Source organism: Drosophila novamexicana, unplaced genomic scaffold (genome assembly GCF_003285875.2).
Source record: "Drosophila novamexicana strain 15010-1031.04,08,12 unplaced genomic scaffold, DnovRS2.1 tig00000485-arrow-pilon, whole genome shotgun sequence".
Taxonomy (NCBI): domain Eukaryota; kingdom Metazoa; phylum Arthropoda; class Insecta; order Diptera; family Drosophilidae; genus Drosophila; species Drosophila novamexicana.
Window position 1 is genome coordinate 4,096,933 of NW_020824808.1, and position 19,953 is coordinate 4,116,885.

General features: G+C 40.3%; 6 protein-coding genes across 9 annotated transcripts; 2 read left to right on the forward strand and 4 right to left on the reverse strand.

The window, feature by feature from the left end:
- Window positions 1-774: 774 nt before the first annotated feature.
- Window positions 775-8,448, reverse strand: LOC115761594 (two pore potassium channel protein sup-9). Of its 3 annotated transcripts, XM_030703389.1 has the most exons (9): window positions 8,029-8,448; window positions 5,394-6,586; window positions 5,159-5,314; window positions 4,143-4,269; window positions 3,879-4,069; window positions 3,616-3,803; window positions 2,577-2,737; window positions 1,737-1,769; window positions 775-1,634 (listed from the first exon to the last, which is right to left on the reverse strand). In XM_030703389.1, the coding sequence occupies exons 2-9, from the start codon at window positions 5,518-5,520 to the stop codon at window positions 1,382-1,384; spliced, it is 1,236 nt and encodes a 411-aa protein (XP_030559249.1). In that variant the 5' UTR covers window positions 5,521-6,586; window positions 8,029-8,448; the 3' UTR covers window positions 775-1,381. The 3 variants fall into 3 exon arrangements, with proteins under 3 accessions (XP_030559249.1, XP_030559251.1, XP_030559250.1); XM_030703391.1 differs by lacking the exon at window positions 1,737-1,769; XM_030703390.1 differs by lacking the exon at window positions 8,029-8,448 and having other exon boundaries at window positions 5,394-6,661.
- An 84-nt stretch (window positions 8,449-8,532) lies between these two features.
- Window positions 8,533-9,627, reverse strand: LOC115761595 (26S proteasome non-ATPase regulatory subunit 9). Its single transcript, XM_030703392.1, has 3 exons — window positions 9,449-9,627; window positions 8,941-9,264; window positions 8,533-8,880 (listed from the first exon to the last, which is right to left on the reverse strand). Exons 1-3 carry the CDS (start codon window positions 9,548-9,550, stop codon window positions 8,647-8,649), a joined length of 660 nt encoding a protein of 219 aa, XP_030559252.1. The 5' UTR covers window positions 9,551-9,627; the 3' UTR covers window positions 8,533-8,646.
- Window positions 9,628-11,436: 1,809 nt separating this feature from the next.
- LOC115761578 (RNA-binding protein with serine-rich domain 1) lies at window positions 11,437-12,904 on the forward strand. The gene is made up of 3 exons (XM_030703366.1): window positions 11,437-11,558; window positions 11,618-11,776; window positions 11,839-12,904. Coding segments are annotated over exons 1-3 (1,146 nt in total). The 5' UTR covers window positions 11,437-11,556; the 3' UTR covers window positions 12,824-12,904.
- Window positions 12,905-12,908: 4 nt separating this feature from the next.
- LOC115761575 (probable tRNA (uracil-O(2)-)-methyltransferase) lies at window positions 12,909-15,170 on the reverse strand. The gene is made up of 2 exons (XM_030703361.1): window positions 14,827-15,170; window positions 12,909-14,766 (listed from the first exon to the last, which is right to left on the reverse strand). The coding sequence occupies exons 1-2, from the start codon at window positions 15,095-15,097 to the stop codon at window positions 13,394-13,396; spliced, it is 1,644 nt and encodes a 547-aa protein (XP_030559221.1). The 5' UTR covers window positions 15,098-15,170; the 3' UTR covers window positions 12,909-13,393.
- A 136-nt stretch (window positions 15,171-15,306) lies between these two features.
- LOC115761576 (2-oxoisovalerate dehydrogenase subunit alpha, mitochondrial) lies at window positions 15,307-17,055 on the forward strand. Its single transcript, XM_030703362.1, has 4 exons — window positions 15,307-15,553; window positions 15,632-16,169; window positions 16,240-16,405; window positions 16,483-17,055. Exons 1-4 carry the CDS (start codon window positions 15,494-15,496, stop codon window positions 17,030-17,032), a joined length of 1,314 nt encoding a protein of 437 aa, XP_030559222.1. The 5' UTR covers window positions 15,307-15,493; the 3' UTR covers window positions 17,033-17,055.
- Window positions 17,056-18,203: 1,148 nt separating this feature from the next.
- On the reverse strand, window positions 18,204-19,887 carry LOC115761577 (AP-1 complex subunit mu-1). Of its 2 annotated transcripts, none has more exons than XM_030703365.1 (3): window positions 19,827-19,887; window positions 18,756-19,685; window positions 18,204-18,677 (listed from the first exon to the last, which is right to left on the reverse strand). In XM_030703365.1, the coding sequence occupies exons 2-3, from the start codon at window positions 19,575-19,577 to the stop codon at window positions 18,219-18,221; spliced, it is 1,281 nt and encodes a 426-aa protein (XP_030559225.1). In that variant the 5' UTR covers window positions 19,578-19,685; window positions 19,827-19,887; the 3' UTR covers window positions 18,204-18,218. The 2 variants fall into 2 exon arrangements, with proteins under 2 accessions (XP_030559225.1, XP_030559223.1); XM_030703363.1 differs by lacking the exon at window positions 19,827-19,887 and adding an exon at window positions 19,748-19,818.
- Window positions 19,888-19,953: the final 66 nt, after the last annotated feature.

The window sequence follows — 19,953 nt, forward strand, 5'->3', positions numbered from 1 at the left end:
CATACAGACAATACCTACTAAAAATTTGAAATAAATTGTATATTAAAAAGTCGTACGTTATATATATTTTCTTTTCTTTTTGCTTGCCTTTTGATAATACAGAATTAAATACATAACTATGCCTCACAACTGCGGCAGTTGTTTTTTTTTCTTTAGAAATATTTTTTTTTTAAGTATATCTGTAACTACGTTTATTTACTAAAATATTTACAAAGCACATAAGGATTTTCTTGTGGGGGACATTTGAAAGCGTTTTCTTCTAAAACTGAGCTGAATACCAAGGAAATTATTTGTAGAATGGAAATTTCATAAATATCTTAGTTGGGAATTATCTTCTAAATTAAAACCAAATGCAATCGTTTGCGTTGATGCGTCTAAATGCGTCTGACGATTTGAGGGTCAGTGACTAATAGAATTAAGGACTGCAAAGGGCTGTCTATAGTTAGGATTGGCATCGAGTGGGCGTGGCATCACTCATACCTCGTATCTATATTATGTTTGGCACTCTTTGGAGTCAATTGAGCACTTGGTAAGACAAGTAGTTGGCTGTAATGTTACCTTGGCGTTTTGTTAATGAGACTAATAACTATATTATGTATATTTAGGTATAATATTAAACTAATATCCCGCTCGTGACTAAATACATCATTTATAATCATAAGAAATATATATATATATATATAGATATAAGAATAAAATGGGCATGTTCTAATCAAAAATATTAAGCAAAAATATTTAGTATTTACATAAATTGAATTTGACACGGCTTTGAATCTATATAGATTTATATTCTTAGCGGATCATGTACGGTATCTAAGTGCAGCCTGAAAAAGGCAGTTCTAGTCTAGTGTTTCACACTATAATTTCGATATTGATTAATTTCAGTGGCTGTTGAGAGAAAATGAGAAAGAGAGAAAGAGAGAGAGAGAGAGAGAGCGAGAGTGACAGAAGGTCTAAGTGATCCTTGTGATGATTTGTGTCTATCGCTCGGAAATGGCAGTGGTTTAGATCAATTTTCTAGTGCCCTAAATCAATAATATACATATACATATAGGTAGATATTATCTCTATAATGCTTACTACAGATTGTATATGTGTGTATTTATATATTTATGCACTAATTTACATTGTAAATGCACATAAATATAAGTTCGTGAACGCACATGAATTTGCACATTTTTCATTATTCCAATTAAATATTCACTACCCTTCAGTTCCGAATTCCATTAGGATTAAGTACTATGTATCAGAGAAAGTTTTATCACTTTAATTATTTTTAAGTCGTTTGTGGAGAGGCAGAAAAAGGGGGCGTTTGCTACACGAGTGGGCGTGGCCATATTCGTTGTTCCTTCTGCTGCTGCTGCTGCTCCAAATTTAGCATCTAAATACGAAAAGATAAAAGTGATACATTGCGTTTGAGCAATTTGTGCGGCTGCTTGAGAGGCGAACGATTGCCTGTGTCGTCCACAACATCCAGGCCCATGCCCATGTGGCTGCCAGTCATGAAGCCACTGCCATTGAGGGCGCCTATGGTGTGCATGCTCTGCGTATCATAGTTCAGATCCTGCATGGGCACCACCTCCGGCAGCAGGTGACGTATGTGAGTCGGCGAACGGCGCAGCTTGTACTGCTGCCTGTGGAAACAGTGGAACAGGTAAATGTATTGTATTCATTTATATGATGCTTGATGATATGCATATCTACTGCTTAACAAATTACTAAGAAAATCTGCTTACTCTGCAACGTTTTCACTGGTCGCGTTATTATGCCTGTTGCCAGAGTATTCAGTTATAAAATACGTTTACACAACATCGAGACATCAAACAAAGCCAAAGATAAAGCAAGTGCAAGGCCATAGAAGAAAATACGTTTAAATAAAATCGAATTACCAATATTATTGAAGTAGAAATACACATATATAAAAAATATACACATTTTTTAAATGCATAGACCAAATAGTTTGTTATCTTTGGTTCCCATATTTAAAGTTTTTATATGCTATAAACCATATTTAAAATATGTTGGAAGTTACTTCAAGATCGAAATTCAAAATTGTTAATTACTTTGAGGCGAATCTTAAGCCAGATTAATTAGTAAGTTCATTTAAGAACAGCCAAATCTATTTTTTCATGTATTGAATGAGTTTAATGCGGTTATTTTTTAAGTTGAAAAAATATAAAAAATATAAAAATATACAAATATAATAAAGTGAGCTATTATATTTAATATACCATGGGTAAGTGATTGGTTCAGATTTTTGTAGACTTTTTAGCCATAATTTCAACGAGTTTCAAAAGAGTTTCAAATTTACATATCTTAACTTTCTTCTAGTCCTTTGACTAAATATTCTGCTATATGTGAGTATATAAATTTATTATTCTCCCACATTCGCAGCTTGAACGTAAGTAGACTAAGGAAATGAACCAGGAAACGGAAACCGTACAATCGCACAGTTAGCCCCCGTTTGTCAAGGGTTGCTTATGCTCAAGATGCTAAATGGTCTATGCTTAAGCCCTTTTCTTATGCTTATATCCAACTTAAGGCTTATGTCCAAGTCAAAGTGAAGGATTACATACTTTTTATGCCGGTTTCCATTCAAGCAAATGCAACGGCATGAGCACATTGAGGATGTATTCGTGCCATTCAAAGATTCGACGTCTTGTCCTTCGTAGCCGCTCAGTATGGAATCATTGGATGTTATCACATCGCCCTCCAGTTTGACAGCCACTTGTAGTGCCTGTAATATCATGCCAATATCTCAATTAGTAAACTAATAGATATCACACTTAATAATATATAGCATAGATTGTAGCGCATGTGAATAGAAAGTGTGTGTTCTTGTTGTTGTTGTTAGAAGGTATTGGATTTCGGTTAAGAAATGTGTTTGTTCAGTGTAGATCAGATTGTTAGGCTGCTCGAAGCAGTAGTAGTAGTAGTAGTTGTTGTTGTTGTTGTTGTAGCATTGGTAAGTCATAGTATGTATTTTTAGCTCAAAAAACCGCAATCACCTCATTGGTCCATAAACTGGACTTGGTCATAAACTAAGCGCGCGTTTGCATTTGTTTTGATATCATTAAGTCAAAAGCAACCGAAAATATGACAAAAAAGAAAAAAATATATATTTGATATTCCATTAAGTTCTTTATATTCTGACGTATTAAATTCAATTAACAAGTGAATGAATTTAAACATATTTAATATAAGTTAATCGGACTAATTGAATTGAATAAATAAATGCATGAATTGAAGCATATTTCTTACAATAGCAAATGTGGAAAAACCAGAATGTGCGCGTATAAGTTGATAAATTGTGCAATTAATTGGCAAGCATGTAGTTAAAGGAAATAAATATAATTTATTTTATAAAACTATGGGCAAAAATGTTTAAAGTCAAAGGGTATGCTCATCAGTTAGAGGTCGGAACTATGTACGCAGTTAGGACTAATAGAGTTTAATAAGTTTAGGGTTTGAGGAAAACTGTTTACTACCAATTGGTCAACTTGATAAGTGTATTTTATAGCTTATAGAAAAAACAGTCCGCAAGTCTACAGAAGAAATAGCAATGGCATGGACAATATTGATGTACTATATTATTACGAATAGGTGATAGCTTACCTGCATGGCTTGGGCCTCGTCGCGTCGCTCGTCCTCGGTATTCATTGTAACAAACCTTAGTACTAACAAGTTCAGTGAGGCGGCAACAATTGCCAGCCCGAATAGTATAAATATCAGTGCGAACATAACATATTCGGGTTTTCGATTTAGCGCATTATCCTTTTGTAAAGCTACCATATCGCCAAAGCCTAGAGAGTATGCGAATATAACACAAATATTATTATTATTAACAATTAACAGTTTTGATCGCTTTGAACGCTCACCTATTGTGGTTAAAGTAATAAAACAGTAATATACTGAATCAAAGTAGCTCCAGCCCTCAAACTTCGAAAAAGCCGCCGCACCACCCGCGATCGTCAGCGAACTGAGCGTCGTGACAACGCATATAAGGTCCACCTCTGAGGCAAGCGTTCGCTTGCAGCGCAGCGATGTCCGCACCGCTTTGATAACAAAGCTGATATCGAGAATGGCATATAACGCTTGTCACTAGACTATCAAATGTTATTGGGGTAAGGGTTGGCACGCACCTGCTCAGTCTATTCACTCTTTCTCCGATGCTCTGAAACATGACGAGACCCAAGGGTATCCCAACAATGGCATAGCACATTGTAAATAGTTTGCCACCGCGGGTCGTTGGCGTTGAGTGTCCATAGCCTGCAAATGCATCAATTGAGATTAAACGAACTGTTTTGAATTATAGAAAATTTGGGTATACGTATGTGAAAATGTCATCATTGCGATCTGTTTTTAAAACTCTCGAAATCAGTCATACGAATTATTCTTACCAACTCTTGCATTCCTATATCAAGTTACACAATTTTTTATTACTATAAGCCCAACCAAAAGTTTTTATATGTTTCAGTTTCTAATACTAAGCTAATGTTATTTTCTGTACCCAAAAATAGTAAATTAATTTAATATTGATTTAGGAAAAAATGTATGTTAAGTAAATGGAAACTTTAGATTGTGAAAAACCTTATCTAAGGGCAAGGCTTTGAAATAACTATGTAATTAAATAATATCGAACTAAAGGCAAGGCTAATCTAATCTAATCGAACCTAAACTCCGATATATATACCCGTGTCGAGGGTATTTTAGATATATTATAAAATGAGAAACGCATAGAAGAAAACATCTTCAAACCCATATACATATATAAATATATATATTCTTGATCAGTATCAACAGTCGAGTCGATATAGCCAATTCCGTCAGCTACCTATAGAAAGTTTGCATAGATCTATATAGTCTATATCATATAGCTGCCATTGAATCGATCGCACAAAACTTAGGTTCTTATATGGAAATCTTTGGGGCTAATATATAATCCATATCTCATCAAGATCGTATATACCATATATATCGCTCCGAAGAGAGTGAGAGCGTTGAAAAATAAGTTATTCATTGGTAAAATAAAATTTTAAGATATCTTCACCAGTTACGAGCTTAATTTTGCACCTCACATATCTGAAAACCGTTAGTTATAAGTCTAAAAGAATATTTATGCTTTTTTGTATATCAACAATATGTATTAACTATATACCAATTGTTGTTAGCACTGTCGTTGCATAATAGAATGCGCCAGTGAACTTCCATTGTTGGCCAGCCTTGTGTGGCTCCGATTTGAGAACCACCGTCTCCATGACTTTAAAATCCTCCTGTGATATATTATATTTGCGTATTATCCGATCCTCGACACCTGCACCAGCATGAAAAACAAATGGAATAAACGTTAATAGATATAATAAATAATATATACATATATATGTTTTGATTACCTTGCAATGCCTCCCAGCGGCGTTTTTCCGTCTCCGATTCGAGGGCATCAAAGACGGCGGCGCCCACAAGTAAATATGTAAATGTACACACGATCAGGGATATCGTGCGGACATTTTGTTTCTTCATGCTTCATTTAGGCGAGGTTATTTGCTAAAAACATGCATTCCATTCACAATGTACGTCTGTCTGCTCGATGACTGCTGGCGGCGTCTTCTCTTGCGGTTGTACGGTTTATTGGTATTGTGACTAATCCAGCTGCTGACTTCCATATGTGTGTGTGTGTGTGTGTGTGCGTTGGCCGTTTACGTTGAAAGGACAAAACTTTTGTAAATCAGGTTAAGCGCAGTAACTAACACACACACACGCGCACACACGACGTGCAAACAGAAACACTTGAAACTCGACACCTTGGCCGCCTGCCACTTTTACTCTCTCTTCCTCTCTGCCTCTCTCGCTCGCTCGCGCTTGCTCTTCTGCACACACACACACACGCGCTGACAGCTTCAGGCGCTGCCTAATCAAAGTCTTGGCCGTTGCTGTGTGTGTGTGCGTGTATGTGTGAGTGCGCCCGTTTTTCGTCGTTTAGTTTTAGTTTTTTGTTGTTGTTGTCTACTTTTTGGCGCACGAGGCAATTATCTGAGAAATTCACTTAGGTGTCACTTGTTCGTGCACTCGAGTGCAATTGCATTAAATATGATACAATAAACAACTATAAGTATTTTAATTTTAGCAGCACTTGCAAATGTAGTTGTACACGGCTGCATTTATTTCTGTAACACATGCCGTTGCAACTGCCGTTGCTTCTGCTGCTGCTTCTGCCGCTGCTGCTGTTGTTGTAGTTGCTGTTGCCTGCGCCTTTGTCCTCGTCGTATACGCGTTCATTGCGCCCATCCATGTCCTTGTGTTATTTATAACAGAACTGCTGCTGCATTTGTAACTGCATCATCAGCATCAAAAATGTTCGCTCTGCCCCCAATCAGTTGCTGGCGGCCAGGTAACTGTAACCGTAACCGTAACCTGGCGCTATGTTCCTGCTGATATGGGTAACAGACCTTTCAAGGCTATTGCTGCTATAGACGGTTATTTTGTTGTCGTTGCTGTTGTTGTTGCTGCTGCTGCTGCTGTGCACACACATAGCGGCATCTCGTCGTTGCAATGTCCTTCGGCTGCAGTTGCGTTCTGGCTACGCACTCTGTGGGCGGCCCGGGTTAAAAAAAATGAACATAAATAGTATTTTGTAGTATGCTCTGGCTAAAAATAGCGCACTCAGATTGACGTTGAATGTGACAACAGTTTTGGCCACATCCTGGCCATTTGCTGGCGGCTAACGATGCAAATTGCCGAATCTGTCATCGTCAAAAAGAAAAACCCTGCGAAACTGTGCAAACGACACATACAACCACGACACAAGCCAATACATATATATATGTACATGTAAGCTCACTAACACATGCGTGCATGCAGTATGTGTGTCAAATTGGCTACAACATGAATTATTTAGTTGTATGCGCGTATTTCAGATAAGCGCCAAGATTCTTGGCACCCAAACTGGGCCACAAGTGTAAAACTGTAAGCAATTCTGCAGATTTGGCGGCAACTGTAGTTCCTGAATTATTAAAAAATACACAAATTTTGCGCCAAAAGCTTAAACGAATAAATGAGATGAAAGGGGGCCAAGCCGTGGCTGAAAAGAAGAAAAAAACAGCAAAAAGCTCATCTGAGTGCGTTCTGTCTGAGTCTGTCCTGCAAATGTACATACGTGTGCTTTTGTAGGCAAATTTAAAGGCATGCTATATTGTTAAGAAAAGCGAATTGTATATTTTGCTGCTGGCCTGCTTTTCAATTTGGCTAACAAGTAGGCAGCATTGCAGTACCATTAAATTATTCATGCATCAGTATTTGTATATGAATTTAAGCGTGTACGTCTGTCTGCCTATATGTGTGTGTGTGTGTGAGTGCGCGCGTGTGTGCGTGTGAGGGCGAGCTGTCTTCAGTACGTCAACGTTGCGCGTTGAAGCGTACATCACACACAACACACACACACACACACACACACACACACACACACACACACACACACACACAGGCACAGGCACATGCTTTTTTTATAATTTATTGAGCCAAGCCACAACGTAAGCACAAATTCGGACCGTGAGAGGGTGGTTGAACATTGTGGATGCCACAACACATTAGTGTGGCAAGCTGTGTGACTGTGTCGAAATTTCTGAAACAGCCCACAGTACTTCTAGGTGGGATGCCAAACGCCCTTAGTTAACTTTTTCTTAGTTTCCCTATGCTACGGTGTTGTTTTTTTGTTCGTTTCAAGTTTTTTTTGTTCGTTTCAAGTTTTTTTTTTCTATTCTCATTATTTGTTGCGCCACCCGCAAGCGTAATCGCGCAGCCTCCGCCAGTCTCGCATTATTTGTGCTGTCGTTGACATTTGCTGTGCAGTGGCAATGACAGTGACACTATCAAGAATCCTGTGGTCGTCTATTTAACTGCCTTATGTATGCGCCTGACTTGTCCCCTCCCCATGCACGGGCACAGCTTCGCGAAATGAAAGATCCAAGCACCAAAAAAATAAAAAAAATAAAGGGGAACTGGTATTCATTATATAAAACATTGTACACATACACAATAGTTGGACTTTTGGCCAAATTTACAGATTCAAAAAATGTGCAATTTTTAGGTATTTTGCAGGCACATCCTTTAATTTTGTAATTCGCTTAGCTTCTATATTAATTACACAAATTTTCACTACAATAATTTCATCTCATTTCGTTTGTCGTTGGCCCGTTTTCCCGTTCGCAATGCACGCACATTCGATTGTAATTCTCAACTGGCACGGCAACGGCGCACAAACTGACAGGCTGCTGGATCCTTTGTGGTTATTAGGGTTGAGCATCCCATGCCGACGCGGAGTAGGCAGGCGCAGGCTGGGGCTGCCAACTTGCGAAAGCTTAGCAAAATGGCGCGCATTTGAATTGATGTACTTTCACACTCAGTCCCAACCCCCTGGACCTATGCGCCTTAGATATTTTGGTGTCATGGCTTGGCATAGTTAGTCAGCAGCCGTTGCAAACTGTCATTTCAATGCATTAGGGCCAGCATTGAAATGACATATTGATGCTTCGCAAATTCAGGCCACGAATTCTACTTCAATGGTTTAAGGGAATTAAATTACATTGCCAAACATTACACGCAATAAAATGTAAAATAAAAATTAAGAACTTAAAATTGTATAAATAAGACCTAATATTCCATGGGCTCCGGTGGCAGCACAATGTTGCAGCCGAGCAGACCCCGGCCGCTCCATGCTTTGGGCACAAGTATCAAATCCAGAAACTGTTCGCCACGTTTGATCTTTAGCTGCACGTTTTGATTCTGCATGTCGCGCACAACTTCACCAATTTGTGCTAGGCTATTCTTAAAGTTATTTTCGTTGATGGAGCCAAAACGCATGATTTTGTCGCCCACACGCAAGCCCTGCAATAGAAACAATTAACTTTCCACGATAATAATTGGATTATGTGACATTGCACTGACCGCTTCCTCGGCTGGCGAGTTGGGGCTTACAAGATTGACGACAACTAATGGGCGTGTATTCAGTGGCATTATGAGTGCTCCGCCGCCTTCTCGCCCGCTGTTCAGTTCCAGGGCTGACGCGCGATTCACCAGCTCAGGATCTGTGGTAGCTATCTCAGCATGGTATTGATTGAGCAGGGTTTGTATTTGATTCATCAATTCCTTGTGATCATTTTGCAAACAGATAATGGTCTGACGCGCCTGGCGCACTTGATAGATATCGATGTCGTTGCGAGGAAATCCTTCAGCATCAACAAGTGAACCAGTCATGCCAACATTATCGTTCTGTAAAGATCATACATTAGTAATTGTACAGGCATAAATATGAGTATGCAAGGCGCTTGGACAAGGTCATAAGATAGGCTCAGGATTAAAATGATAGCAATAGTGCCGCATTTCTGACGTCACATAACTTTTTTTGGTACCTTGATCTATGTCACCTTGCCTACATACTTGTCTGAGTATTTACCGCGGCCAATATTTGTCCATTTTTATTAATTTGTGCCTCCAAGTCCACCTTCGCGGCCATTAGTCTTTCCAATCGCGCTTTAGTTGTGATTTCCGTTGCCATGACTTGCTTTTTCCTTTCGAAGGATTTTAATATAAGTAAAATAAAAACAACAGTTTTTTGTTGCGCTGCCGATAAATTGTGTTAGAGATGAGCTTAACACAACCGATCTATCGTATTTTTAGCATTAGTTAACACGATTCATAGAGATATTCCCGCTTCTCATTTATATTTTCGATGCGATTCTTTTGACTTTTCTTCAAAATATTTAAGTTATTTTAAAATTGATTTTTTTTTGTACCTAAAGCTAGTGGCGTTTTTATTCAATGATTGTGTTTGTCATATAACTTTGTCTCAAGCCACGTTATGTGTTATCGATAGGCTGTGAAAAATTAAATTTAATCAAAAATGTGCGTCAAATTACAGGCGGTGACTTAGCGTCGATTTTTGGTACTTGGTAACGGAAAAGGAATCGATCACTTTTAAATGCATTTATTTATGTTTTTAAGCACAGAACCTAATTAATTTAAATGCAGAATTGTAAAAAATTAAATTATTTACTGCCTACATTCATTTGTTTTTGAATTTTAATTTATAATATGGGTAAGCCAAGGGGTTGAAATATTAGGTTTCCACCATTCCATAAATATCTAAATTTAGGGATGATGGCCCCGAAAACAGCATATACACGATTAAAGCCTATAGTTTCACCTAGCCAACTGTAAAAATTTGATTAAATGACCGCAAAAAATCAACCTTGTTTTCGAGCCCTTTTTTCTTAACTCAGAGACAATGGCCCTCAATCAATGTTATACCCTCTTGTAGATACATATTTTAAGAAACTTTAGGCACTAATTTTAAGTAAATAGACGGTACAGATTTTGAGAAATTCTCATTTTTCTATTTCTCTCATAACATCCTATGTTAATGCAAAAAAACAAGCTGGCAATATTATATATCATACTGTTAAATGGCAGCCATATTTTAAACTTTATTATTTAATTTCTCCGAAAACGGCCCCAAATGCACGGTAGTTGTGCATATAGAGTACGATTTGAATGTAAAGAAAAAAATGGAAAAATGCAATTTTTCCATAAACTGCGCTATTGATTATGACTTAGTACTTCTCATATAATTTGCTTTGACTTATTAATTTAATTTACTGTGAGTCCTTTCCATTTTTTCATGATTACATATAATTCAAATTGAATTGGTTCCCGCTCAGTTCTGCACAAAATTGTTCAACACTGATGCCAGGCAGTGATTCAGTTCACGTAGGAACTAGCAGTTCGATAGACTTTTTAATGAACTATATGAGGTTGGTTTACAATTAATTAATTTTCTCAAAATCTGTACCGTCCATTTACTTAAAATTAGTGCCTATAGCTTCCTAAAATATGTATCTACAAGAGGGTATACCGTGCATTGAGGGCCATTGTCTCTGAGTTAAGAATTAAGGGCTCGAAAACAAGGTTGATTTTTTGCGGTCATTTTATATGGGGCTGACTTGGGGGTTGTTGCACTCTTTTCCAAATATCTTAAAAATGGTACCTACGATTTTAATCTAATTTTTACAGTTGGCTAGGTGAAACTATAGGCTTTAATCGTGTATATGCGGTTTTCGGGGCCATCATCCCTAAATTTAGATATTTATGGAATGGTGAAAACCTAATATTTTAACCCATTGGTTTACCCATATTATAAATTAAAATTCAAAAATAAATGAATGTAGATAGTAAATAATTTAATTTTTTGCAATTCTGCATTTAAATTTATTTGGTTTCGTGCTTAAAAACATAAATAAATGCATTTGAAAGTGACCGATAGTTTTCCGATAACAAGTACCAAAATTGGCCGCTAAATCACCGCCGCTAATTTGACGCACATAGTTTGTTGAACTGACATCGATATGTTATCGGCAAATAAAAAATATACATCGATGCCAGAACGCCATTGAATATTAAACTTGGTATTTTCGTGTTTTAAATAGTCTTGTTTTCGCAAAAAATTTGCTAACAATTTGACAACTTATCACTGGATAACTAATTAATTTAAAGCTCAAGTGCAAAATGTAAGTAAAAGTGGCATTTTCGTAGCGGTGTTTCATGACCGACATTTTTTCCTCATAAGGGCGCGTGCCCGGTCTCCCACCGCCGAGGGCGAAAAGGAAAATAAAGAGAAAGATATTAAAGAGAAGGACGCAAAGGCCGCTACATCCAATTCGTCGCGCCGAGAGCGAGAACGCAAGCGTCGAGGCTCTGCCTCCTCAAGCAGCGACTCCAGCAGAAGGTGCACATATATTTCACGTATTTTTGCCGGTCTAACGCAAACGTTTACTCCATTTTGTACAGCTCATCAAACAGCTCATCATCGCGCAGCAGCTCCGGCTCCAACTCACGCTCCAGTTCGAGCAGCTCAAGTGATTCGTCCAGCTCCTCGTCCTCATCGTCTAGCGATACCGATCGCAGCGAGAAAAATCGACGTCGTGGTGCCGGCGGCAGCGCAGCAGCCGGCAAGGATACCTCTCGTTCTCCGCGCAGAGCCTCCAAATCGCCACGCCCCAATAGCAAGGTTCGCAAGGAATCAGAACGTGAACGCACGGAACGCGATCGGGATCGTGTGCAGCGTAGTCGTAGCCGTTCCAGAGATCGAGCACGTCGCAACTCAAACGATCGTGGTGCTGGAGGCGGCGGGGTAGCTGGTGGCGAGGTAAATAACGTGAAACGCGAACGTTCCCGCTCGATCAGCCGCTCGCGTTCGCCACGGCGCCGTGGTGGTCGCGGCACCGTCGATCGCACCCCGCCGCCCAAGCGCCGCGAGCGCTCACGTAGTCGCAGTCGCACCCGTTCACGCTCACCCACACCAAAGCCGGTGCGCATCCATGTCGGCCGACTGACACGGAACGTGACCAAGGATCATGTGCTAGAGATCTTTAGCAGCTTTGGCACTGTAAAGAATGTGGAATTCCCGACGGATCGCTATCATCCAAATTTTGGACGTGGCATGGCCTATGTGGAGTACGCCACGGCCGAGGACTGCGAGTCGGCCATGAAGCACATGGATGGCGGCCAGATCGATGGCCAGGAAATAACAGTATCGCCAGTTATTGTGCCAAAGCAGCGACCGCTCATGCGACGACCATCTCCACAGATGCGCCGTCCTCAGGGCGGTCGCTGGCGTTCCCCGCCGCAGTTCAATCGCTTCAATAATCGTGGCGGCGGCGGAGGCGGCGGACGTCGTAATTCACCACCGCGCGGCCGTCGCTCGCCGCGACGTCGTTCACGTTCACCCATACGCCGCAGGCGTCGCAGCAACAGTTCGGACAGTTCCCGTTGAAGAGAATTTAGTAACAATATTTCATTTGAATTGGTAAACATCAAAAAACAATCACAACAAACCAACAGCAATAACAAAAAATGAATTTGAATTAAAATTTATATCCGAAACAATTATTTAAAAGTAGAAACAAAATATATTAAATTACAAAACTAAACCCTAAGAAGATTCTATGTTATAAAAGCTCGTAAATATGTTATATATAATTATCTTTGGGATTCCGAAAATCCAATACCCAAACTGAGCAAGACAAGATATAATAATTTTGCCATTGGGATGTCGTTCTTATGTTAATCTTTAATTCAATTGGGCTTTCCTATTGTATAATTGTATTATTTTCGACAACTCTATTTAATTGGAATACAGTTAGCATTAAAATCCAAATATAATACATACATTACAATTATTTTTGCTGATTTTTATCAAAAAATAACTCCAAATTTCCATATCTTTCGCGAATAAATATTACTAACTCAAGCCTTTGAATTGGCAATCATCCACTGTATTAATAAATGGTTTGAAATTACACATGATTTTTTTAAATTTAGTTTTAATGACGAATGTTTACAATTAATGTATAAAGGAGCACTCGCTATCTTTTAACGGACAGCCCTGAGGATGGTGTAGCTTAAAGAAACAGGGTCGTTTCTTAGTCGTTACCTGCTTTCCAGTGCTTTCAGTCGCCGCAACAGCTTTGGGCTTACGTATGCGAATACGATCTTCGCCGCAAAACTCAAATACTTCGTGCTTATTTCGCAGCAGTGTTTTAATACCGCCGCACTCGGACTTGATGCCGCTAAGCTCCGCTTTGGTGAGGCCCTGTGCTATGTCACGCATTGTCAACTGTTGTCCTGGCAGCCAATCGTTATCCATAGGATTGCTGGTTGTATTTGCATTGGCCAACAACATGCAAAAGATTTTCAAAACTAATGAGTCAATTATGCTCTTTTCCACTTGCGTGCAATTTCTCACGCTCTCTGCTTTCTCGCGCAGCTTTACTGAATTCGCCGCGCTTTCGACGCCCGCTTTGTGCTTTTGCAGCTCTTGCTGCACAAAATGTTCCAGGCACTGGGACGCTTTTGTTGTGTGCTTTAAGCCAATTAAGGCTATGCGTTTGGTGCTTGGTATCTTCAGCCGATCCTGCAGCGTTTCAAAGCCACACTTATCCGAGATTTGTCGTGCATATATCAGAAAATCCTGATAAGCGCTGATGCTAGTGTTGCGCCGCTGAAACTTAACGCCGGAAAGCTCAAACGGGCAGCACGGCAGCAGAAAAAAGCTGGTTTTCAAGCGAGCCGCCAACACTGGCAACCAGGGTGACAACTCATCAGAATGATTGCCTATTAGCCAGTCAATGTCCGGATAATCCAATGAAAAGCTATTTGGCTCCACAGTTTGCTCGATGAGACTCGCATTCGTTTGCGCCGGGTAAAGTGACCACAGTTTACGCCTGCGTACATCGTAGCCGTATCCCTTGTAGCCCTCCGCATTGAGCACATGGACGAGCAGCCCATTGCCACAGCCCAAGTCGGCAAATGCTGTAGGCTGCGATTGTGTGCAGTTCCATAGGGTGATTAGGTATGCGGCAATGGCTAAATCCTCATATATAAACTTTAACGGATCTGTCGATTCGTTTGCCGTTTGCCAGCACTGCAGCAGACGCTGCGCGTGCTTTTGCTTGAGTTTTTTGTACAGTTCGCTGTACATTTCTACATCCAATAAATGCAACGATTTCTGTGCGCTTTCGTCCCGCTTGCCCTGTGACCAGTTGTATAGCTTAGGCTTAAGCACAAACTCCGCCCAGCGAGAGCTTTGCTCGCTGTCCAATTCCACTCGATGCGGCAGAGTAACGGCTTCCAGCTGGTCACCAATTAAATTAACGGAGAAATCATCGAAACCGGCATCCCGTAGGAAATGGCATTCATAGCTTTGCGTGCCAAAATCTGTCAATTAATTTATATTTTTAAATTATATCATTCAAAATTAATTTAGATTAAACTCACCCACAGTTCCATTGGCCAAAATATTTGTGGCCAACTTTTTGGTCAGCATCTTGTAGCCAATCCTAAAACCCTCACACGTTCTCTCATTAGCATTGGTTCGCAGCTGCTGCTCCAGCTCAGCCTCGTTGGATTCATATAGTTTACCCTGCTGCAACTTTTGCACCTGTGTTATAAGCACCTCGAATATTTTTTTATTCAACGCATGATAGTTTTTTATTAATATTGCTATGGACTGCCAGAATTGCGCCTCGTCGAGCTTCACAGCTGCCATGTCTTGCAATGTTTACCAACACTTGTGCGGACTAGTATGCTAATCAAGTATAGCAAAAGCAAAGCAAAATGTGCCATAATATATATATATATATAAATATTTTGCATAGGAAACAGTCTTGTGCATAAGGTGATTAAATGTAATTTAAAATCACTTGTTGAATATTATCTGCCCAAAAATTGACGTGAATATTAATTCATAAGAATTCGTTTCATGCAAATTAAGCGCACAAAGGTTATATGCTGCATACTAATCCTAAGCGCATACCTGTTGCGTAACGCAGCTGATTTGTAGCACAAGGCAGCAGCAGAGCACGACGCAGCATAAAAAAATAACATACAACATATTTCTTGCATTTTGTCTTGCCGTTTCCGTTATCCTTTTTTATTCGTAAACATGTCATTCCTGCGCAAATCCGTTCAACTTTTAACTGCTGCCAGACAAAATGTGAAAACGGTGCGTATTCCAATTGGAACTTAAAATACCTTGCGGTTAGTTGTTTTTGTTATTTACTCTTTTTACCTTTGAGCTTAGCTTGGGGCAGCGAGTGCACACAGAGGCTACAGTTCCAGTGGAAAGTCAGCGGACGATCGTTACGCATTTCCAGGCGCTCGTGATGCGCCATTTATTAACAATTTGAAGCTGACATTGCCCGAGGACTATTCACCCATACCCATCTACCGGGTATTGGATCGCGATGGCTACATACTCAATGAACAGGAGGATCCACATCTTAGTCAGGAGGTCGTTGAGAAAATGTTCCGCGACATGCTCCTGCTGTCTACAATGGATAAAATACTGTACGAATCGCAGCGACAGGGCCGCATCTCCTTCTATATGACCAACTTTGGTGAGGAGGCATCCCATATTGGCAGCGCCGCTGCCTTGGAGATGCGCGACATCATCTATGGCCAATATCGGGAGGCGGGTGTCTTGGTCTGGCGCGGTTTTCGCATTGATCAATTCATCGATCAGTGCTATGGCAACGATGATGATCTTGGACGCGGAAAGCAAATGCCCGTGCATTATGGCTCCAAGGAACTGAACTTTGTGACTATCTCCAGTCCGTTGTGTAAGCCGCAGCTATTTATTTATCCTTAAAAACAATGATAATCTTTGATCACACACTTGCCACTGTTTAGCCACGCAAATACCACAGGCTGTGGGCGCCGCCTACGCTTTGAAGCGTCAGCCCAACAACGATTCCTGCGTTGTTTGTTACTTCGGTGAGGGCGCTGCTTCTGAGGGCGATGCACATGCTGCATTCAATTTTGCCGCCACGCTAGAGTGTCCAGTCATACTGTTCTGGTGGGTATTTCAGTAGCATCTCGGTGAATACCCAAATGTTATCCCTGACAAACTACTTACAATCCCTATGATTGCAGCCGCAACAATGGATTTGCCATATCCACGCCGTCGAACGAACAATACCGGGGCGATGGCATCGCTGGACGTGGTCCCATGGGCTATGGCATTGCTACCATAAGAGTCGATGGCACCGATGTCTTTGCCGTTTATAATGCGATGAAGCGGGCCCGCGAGTACGTGTTGCGAGAGAACAAGCCGATTGTATTTGAAGCGCTGGCCTATCGTGTGGGTCATCATTCCACGTCGGACGACAGCACAGCTTACCGTTCGGCGGAGGAAATCGAAGTGTGGAACACACTGGAGCACCCCATCTCAAAGCTGAAGAGCTACATGGTGCACAAGGGCTGGTTCAATGAGCAGCAGGAAACGGAATTTGTAAGTGGTGTGCGCAAGCAGGTGCTCAAGCAAATTGCCATCTCCGAGAAGAAATTGAAGCCCAATTGGCGTGAGATGTTCGAGGGTGTGTATGATGTTATGCCCGACCATCTGAAGCAGCAGCAGCGCGAGCTGGAGCAGCACATCGAGGCGCACAAGCAGCACTATCCGCTGAAGAGCTTCAAGCAGTAAAAGCATGGACCAAAAAGCAAACGCTTGAATATCCTACAAAACTTAACCGGAGAGACTCATTAAAAAGTGCATTTATTAAGCTTAAGCAACCTTTTGTTCAGTTTTAAGGGTTCCAAACCATTTGCGATTTGTTGTTAAATATGTAAACAAAACTGAAAATTTGTTTTTTTATTTAGAGGCATGCCAAGCAAAACCGGTATAATATAAATTTTTTGGGCTTTTATAGTCGTACATTATTCGAAAACAAACAAGAAATACCACATATTTACTCGAGCTTAGCCTTAATTACATTTGAAAAATATTTTTAAAAATTTATTAGTTTGATTTACATATTAAATACAAATACAATACGCAAAAATAAAACAATACATATGTAATAATAGTTAGGGGTATTCCGGCAAACGTCTAGGCTAAAATGTATTGCACAAAGTTGTGCAGAAATGAACTCAGATCGTTTCGTTAAGCTTTTTTTTACGGCATGCAACAATACTTAAATTTATCTACAGTGGGCTGTCGAACATTTTTGGAGTCCAATATTAAAAACTGTAATAATATTTTATATTTAACTAGAAAGGTTTTTAAAGTCATATTTCAAGGGGCGTTTTATAAAATCTATATTGAAGTGTTTAAAATCGAAGAAACTTGTAGAAAGTATGTCTCAAAATTAAGATTTTCTAATTTTTTTATTTATATATAATCAATGTCAAGTTTTTAAAAGATAATTTTAAAATGTGTGTGCGAATGTCTTGCACTTAATCAAGGCTTGACTATAGTTGTTTTCAACCACATTAAATTTTTAGCACATTTTAAATTTTTAAAATCTACTAATGAGCTACATTAAATTGTTGCATATTTATTCACAAGTTTAAATTAAAAATATGGCTAATTTCTTGAAGTTTTAGTATGTACAGCCTAGGCCGGCTTATATTTGACCCAATTTAAAGCTTAACAAAATGTTTAAGAACTTTGATATAAAACGCTGAAAAATCGATTTACTAATCAGCTGGAAAAGCTGTGCGTTTGCGGGAACAACCTTTTCAATATGCTTTCGACTTAACGCACAGTGTGAAGGTGAGGCAGCTAATTAACATACTCCTAACTCAAATTGGACACAACAAGGTTTTTCGCTTAAGCTTGGCTGGAATGCGCGCGTTTGTGTGTGTATGTGTGTGTGTGTGGACAGGGATTAGTTGGTACGTAGCTGATAATCGCCGTTTTGAGTGATATAACGCACCCAGGGCAATGCCTGGTAGCCGCTCTTCTCAATGATCTTCAGATAGCGCACCTGTATGCCCGACGTCGTGAAATATGGTATCTCGAAGCGCACCTGTATCGGTGGCTTGCCTTCGGTGTTGTCCTCGCTCTCCACGCTGGGCAGGCCAAAGTGTGCACGCATTAAATACTCCTTGCCTCCTGGGAACGATTTGATTGTCCATATGATAGCATTCTGCTCCGGAGCATATTTGCAGCTGCCAATGGTTGTTTTGAATTTGGGTGAATCCGCATCTGCGGGCACGGGTATAACAATTTCCACATTATTGGCCGTTGATCTGCGCTTAAATTGAGATTTTGCCTTAATCATGTACTCGACGCGCGAGTGTGCATGTCGCTCAATTACCGATTCAATCCAGATCAGTGGCTTGACCTGCCGCGAAGGGAGGGGATAGGGGACAGCGGTATTAGATGGATTATTCTAGATAACATATATTGTATTCACACTCACATGCGTGTTGAGGCGATAGGACATCAGCTCGAATTCGCCATCCGGTGGTATAAACGAGATTGTGCGATCATTTTCGAATCGCGACAGTCGCACACACTGATGAAACTTGACATCCTCCAGCTCCACAGACTTAGATTTGCCACGCCCAGTGCTCTCGAAGAGCACCTTATCGTTGAGTCCCAAACGAAGCTCTGGCATGCCAGACAAATAGACGCGCATTTTAATGGCGCCGACGATTTCGCTGCGCAGCACATTGCCATTGGCATTGGCAAGCAGATTGACCGACTCGATGACATCAAGGAAAACCTCATTTTTGCGATACTTGATGCCTTCTGAGCGCCAGGATACGGCATTTGTTACAGCTACGGGTATGCGCGGTTGCAGCTCTAATTTGTGACCCTCTTGCGTGATATACTCCTGCAGTATTTTGGAGTCCGTCGTTTGTGGATAGCCAAAGTCAATAAGCTCGTCGAGCAACTCGTATATTATAACGAAATTATCTCGGATGGATTCCTCCTCCAGCTCCTTGAAATACTCCACAAACACCTGTGCGATTTTGTGCAGAAATACAAAGACCAGGGCAATATTCACATTCTTATTACGTGGCGTCGTAGACACAATATACAAATTATTTGTCTTTATATAGGCAAAAGTGGTCTCTGAAGTCTGCAGAATGGGCGTGACGAGACCTTCCTCTTCGCGTTCCATGAGCAGTGGCATGAATTTATCGATTACAGCCATGTCAATGTTGTCTCCGCGATAATTACGGGATATCAACACCTTGCCCTTCACGTCCAGCACAAATATCGCTGATGAAGACATGTTTCCTCTTTTGTCTTTCAGTTGCTTTTTTTTTGTCAAAAAGATTCCAGCTGCCACTTGTTCTTGTTGCCCCAAAACGATGACTGTCAAACTCTTGTGTTTCGGAGCCTGTGAAGTTGATGAAACCATGTTAAAATAGCTTGAAAAAACCTTGCGCACTTATATATTACATTATTATTAGAATAACTGAGAAATTGTCGATTAACTGCACAAGTGGAATTAAAGTTTAGTCACACGAAAATTACTTACGTCGTCGACTGGATCTTCTTCTTTATCCGCTGATTCGCGTTCACCATTATAACATTTTCCAGCACTGTCATTTTAGCAACGAGTACAAAAGTATATAAATGCTGGCATGTACAAGATTACGCCGGTA

Bases quoted from the DNA above. Each gene is read 5' to 3' on its own strand.
- LOC115761594 (XM_030703389.1), bottom strand. From the start codon at position 5,520: ATGAAGAAACAAAATGTCCGCACGATATCCCTGATCGTGTGTACATTT. The intron at 4,070-4,142 runs GTGCGTGCCAAC...TCTCGATATCAG, and splicing joins AGAGTGAATAGACTGAGCAG to CTTTGTTATCAAAGCGGTGC. The intron at 2,738-3,615 runs GTAAGCTATCAC...ATGATATTACAG, and splicing joins ACGAGGCCCAAGCCATGCAG to GCACTACAAGTGGCTGTCAA.
- LOC115761595 (XM_030703392.1), bottom strand. From the start codon at position 9,550: ATGGCAACGGAAATCACAACTAAAGCGCGATTGGAAAGACTAATGGCC. The intron at 9,265-9,448 runs GTAAATACTCAG...TGATCTTTACAG, and splicing joins ATGGACAAATATTGGCCGCG to AACGATAATGTTGGCATGAC. The intron at 8,881-8,940 runs GTCAGTGCAATG...TTTCTATTGCAG, and splicing joins ACTCGCCAGCCGAGGAAGCG to GGCTTGCGTGTGGGCGACAA.
- LOC115761578 (XM_030703366.1), top strand. The intron at 11,777-11,838 runs GTGCACATATAT...CATTTTGTACAG, and splicing joins AGCAGCGACTCCAGCAGAAG to CTCATCAAACAGCTCATCAT.
- LOC115761575 (XM_030703361.1), bottom strand. From the start codon at position 15,097: ATGGCAGCTGTGAAGCTCGACGAGGCGCAATTCTGGCAGTCCATAGCA. The intron at 14,767-14,826 runs GTGAGTTTAATC...ATTAATTGACAG, and splicing joins TTTGGCCAATGGAACTGTGG to ATTTTGGCACGCAAAGCTAT.
- LOC115761576 (XM_030703362.1), top strand. From the start codon at position 15,494: ATGTCATTCCTGCGCAAATCCGTTCAACTTTTAACTGCTGCCAGACAA. The intron at 15,554-15,631 runs GTGCGTATTCCA...CTTTGAGCTTAG, and splicing joins CCAGACAAAATGTGAAAACG to CTTGGGGCAGCGAGTGCACA. The intron at 16,406-16,482 runs GTGGGTATTTCA...CTATGATTGCAG, and splicing joins TGTCCAGTCATACTGTTCTG to CCGCAACAATGGATTTGCCA.
- LOC115761577 (XM_030703365.1), bottom strand. From the start codon at position 19,577: ATGTCTTCATCAGCGATATTTGTGCTGGACGTGAAGGGCAAGGTGTTG. The intron at 18,678-18,755 runs GTGAGTGTGAAT...CCTTCGCGGCAG, and splicing joins CCTATCGCCTCAACACGCAT to GTCAAGCCACTGATCTGGAT.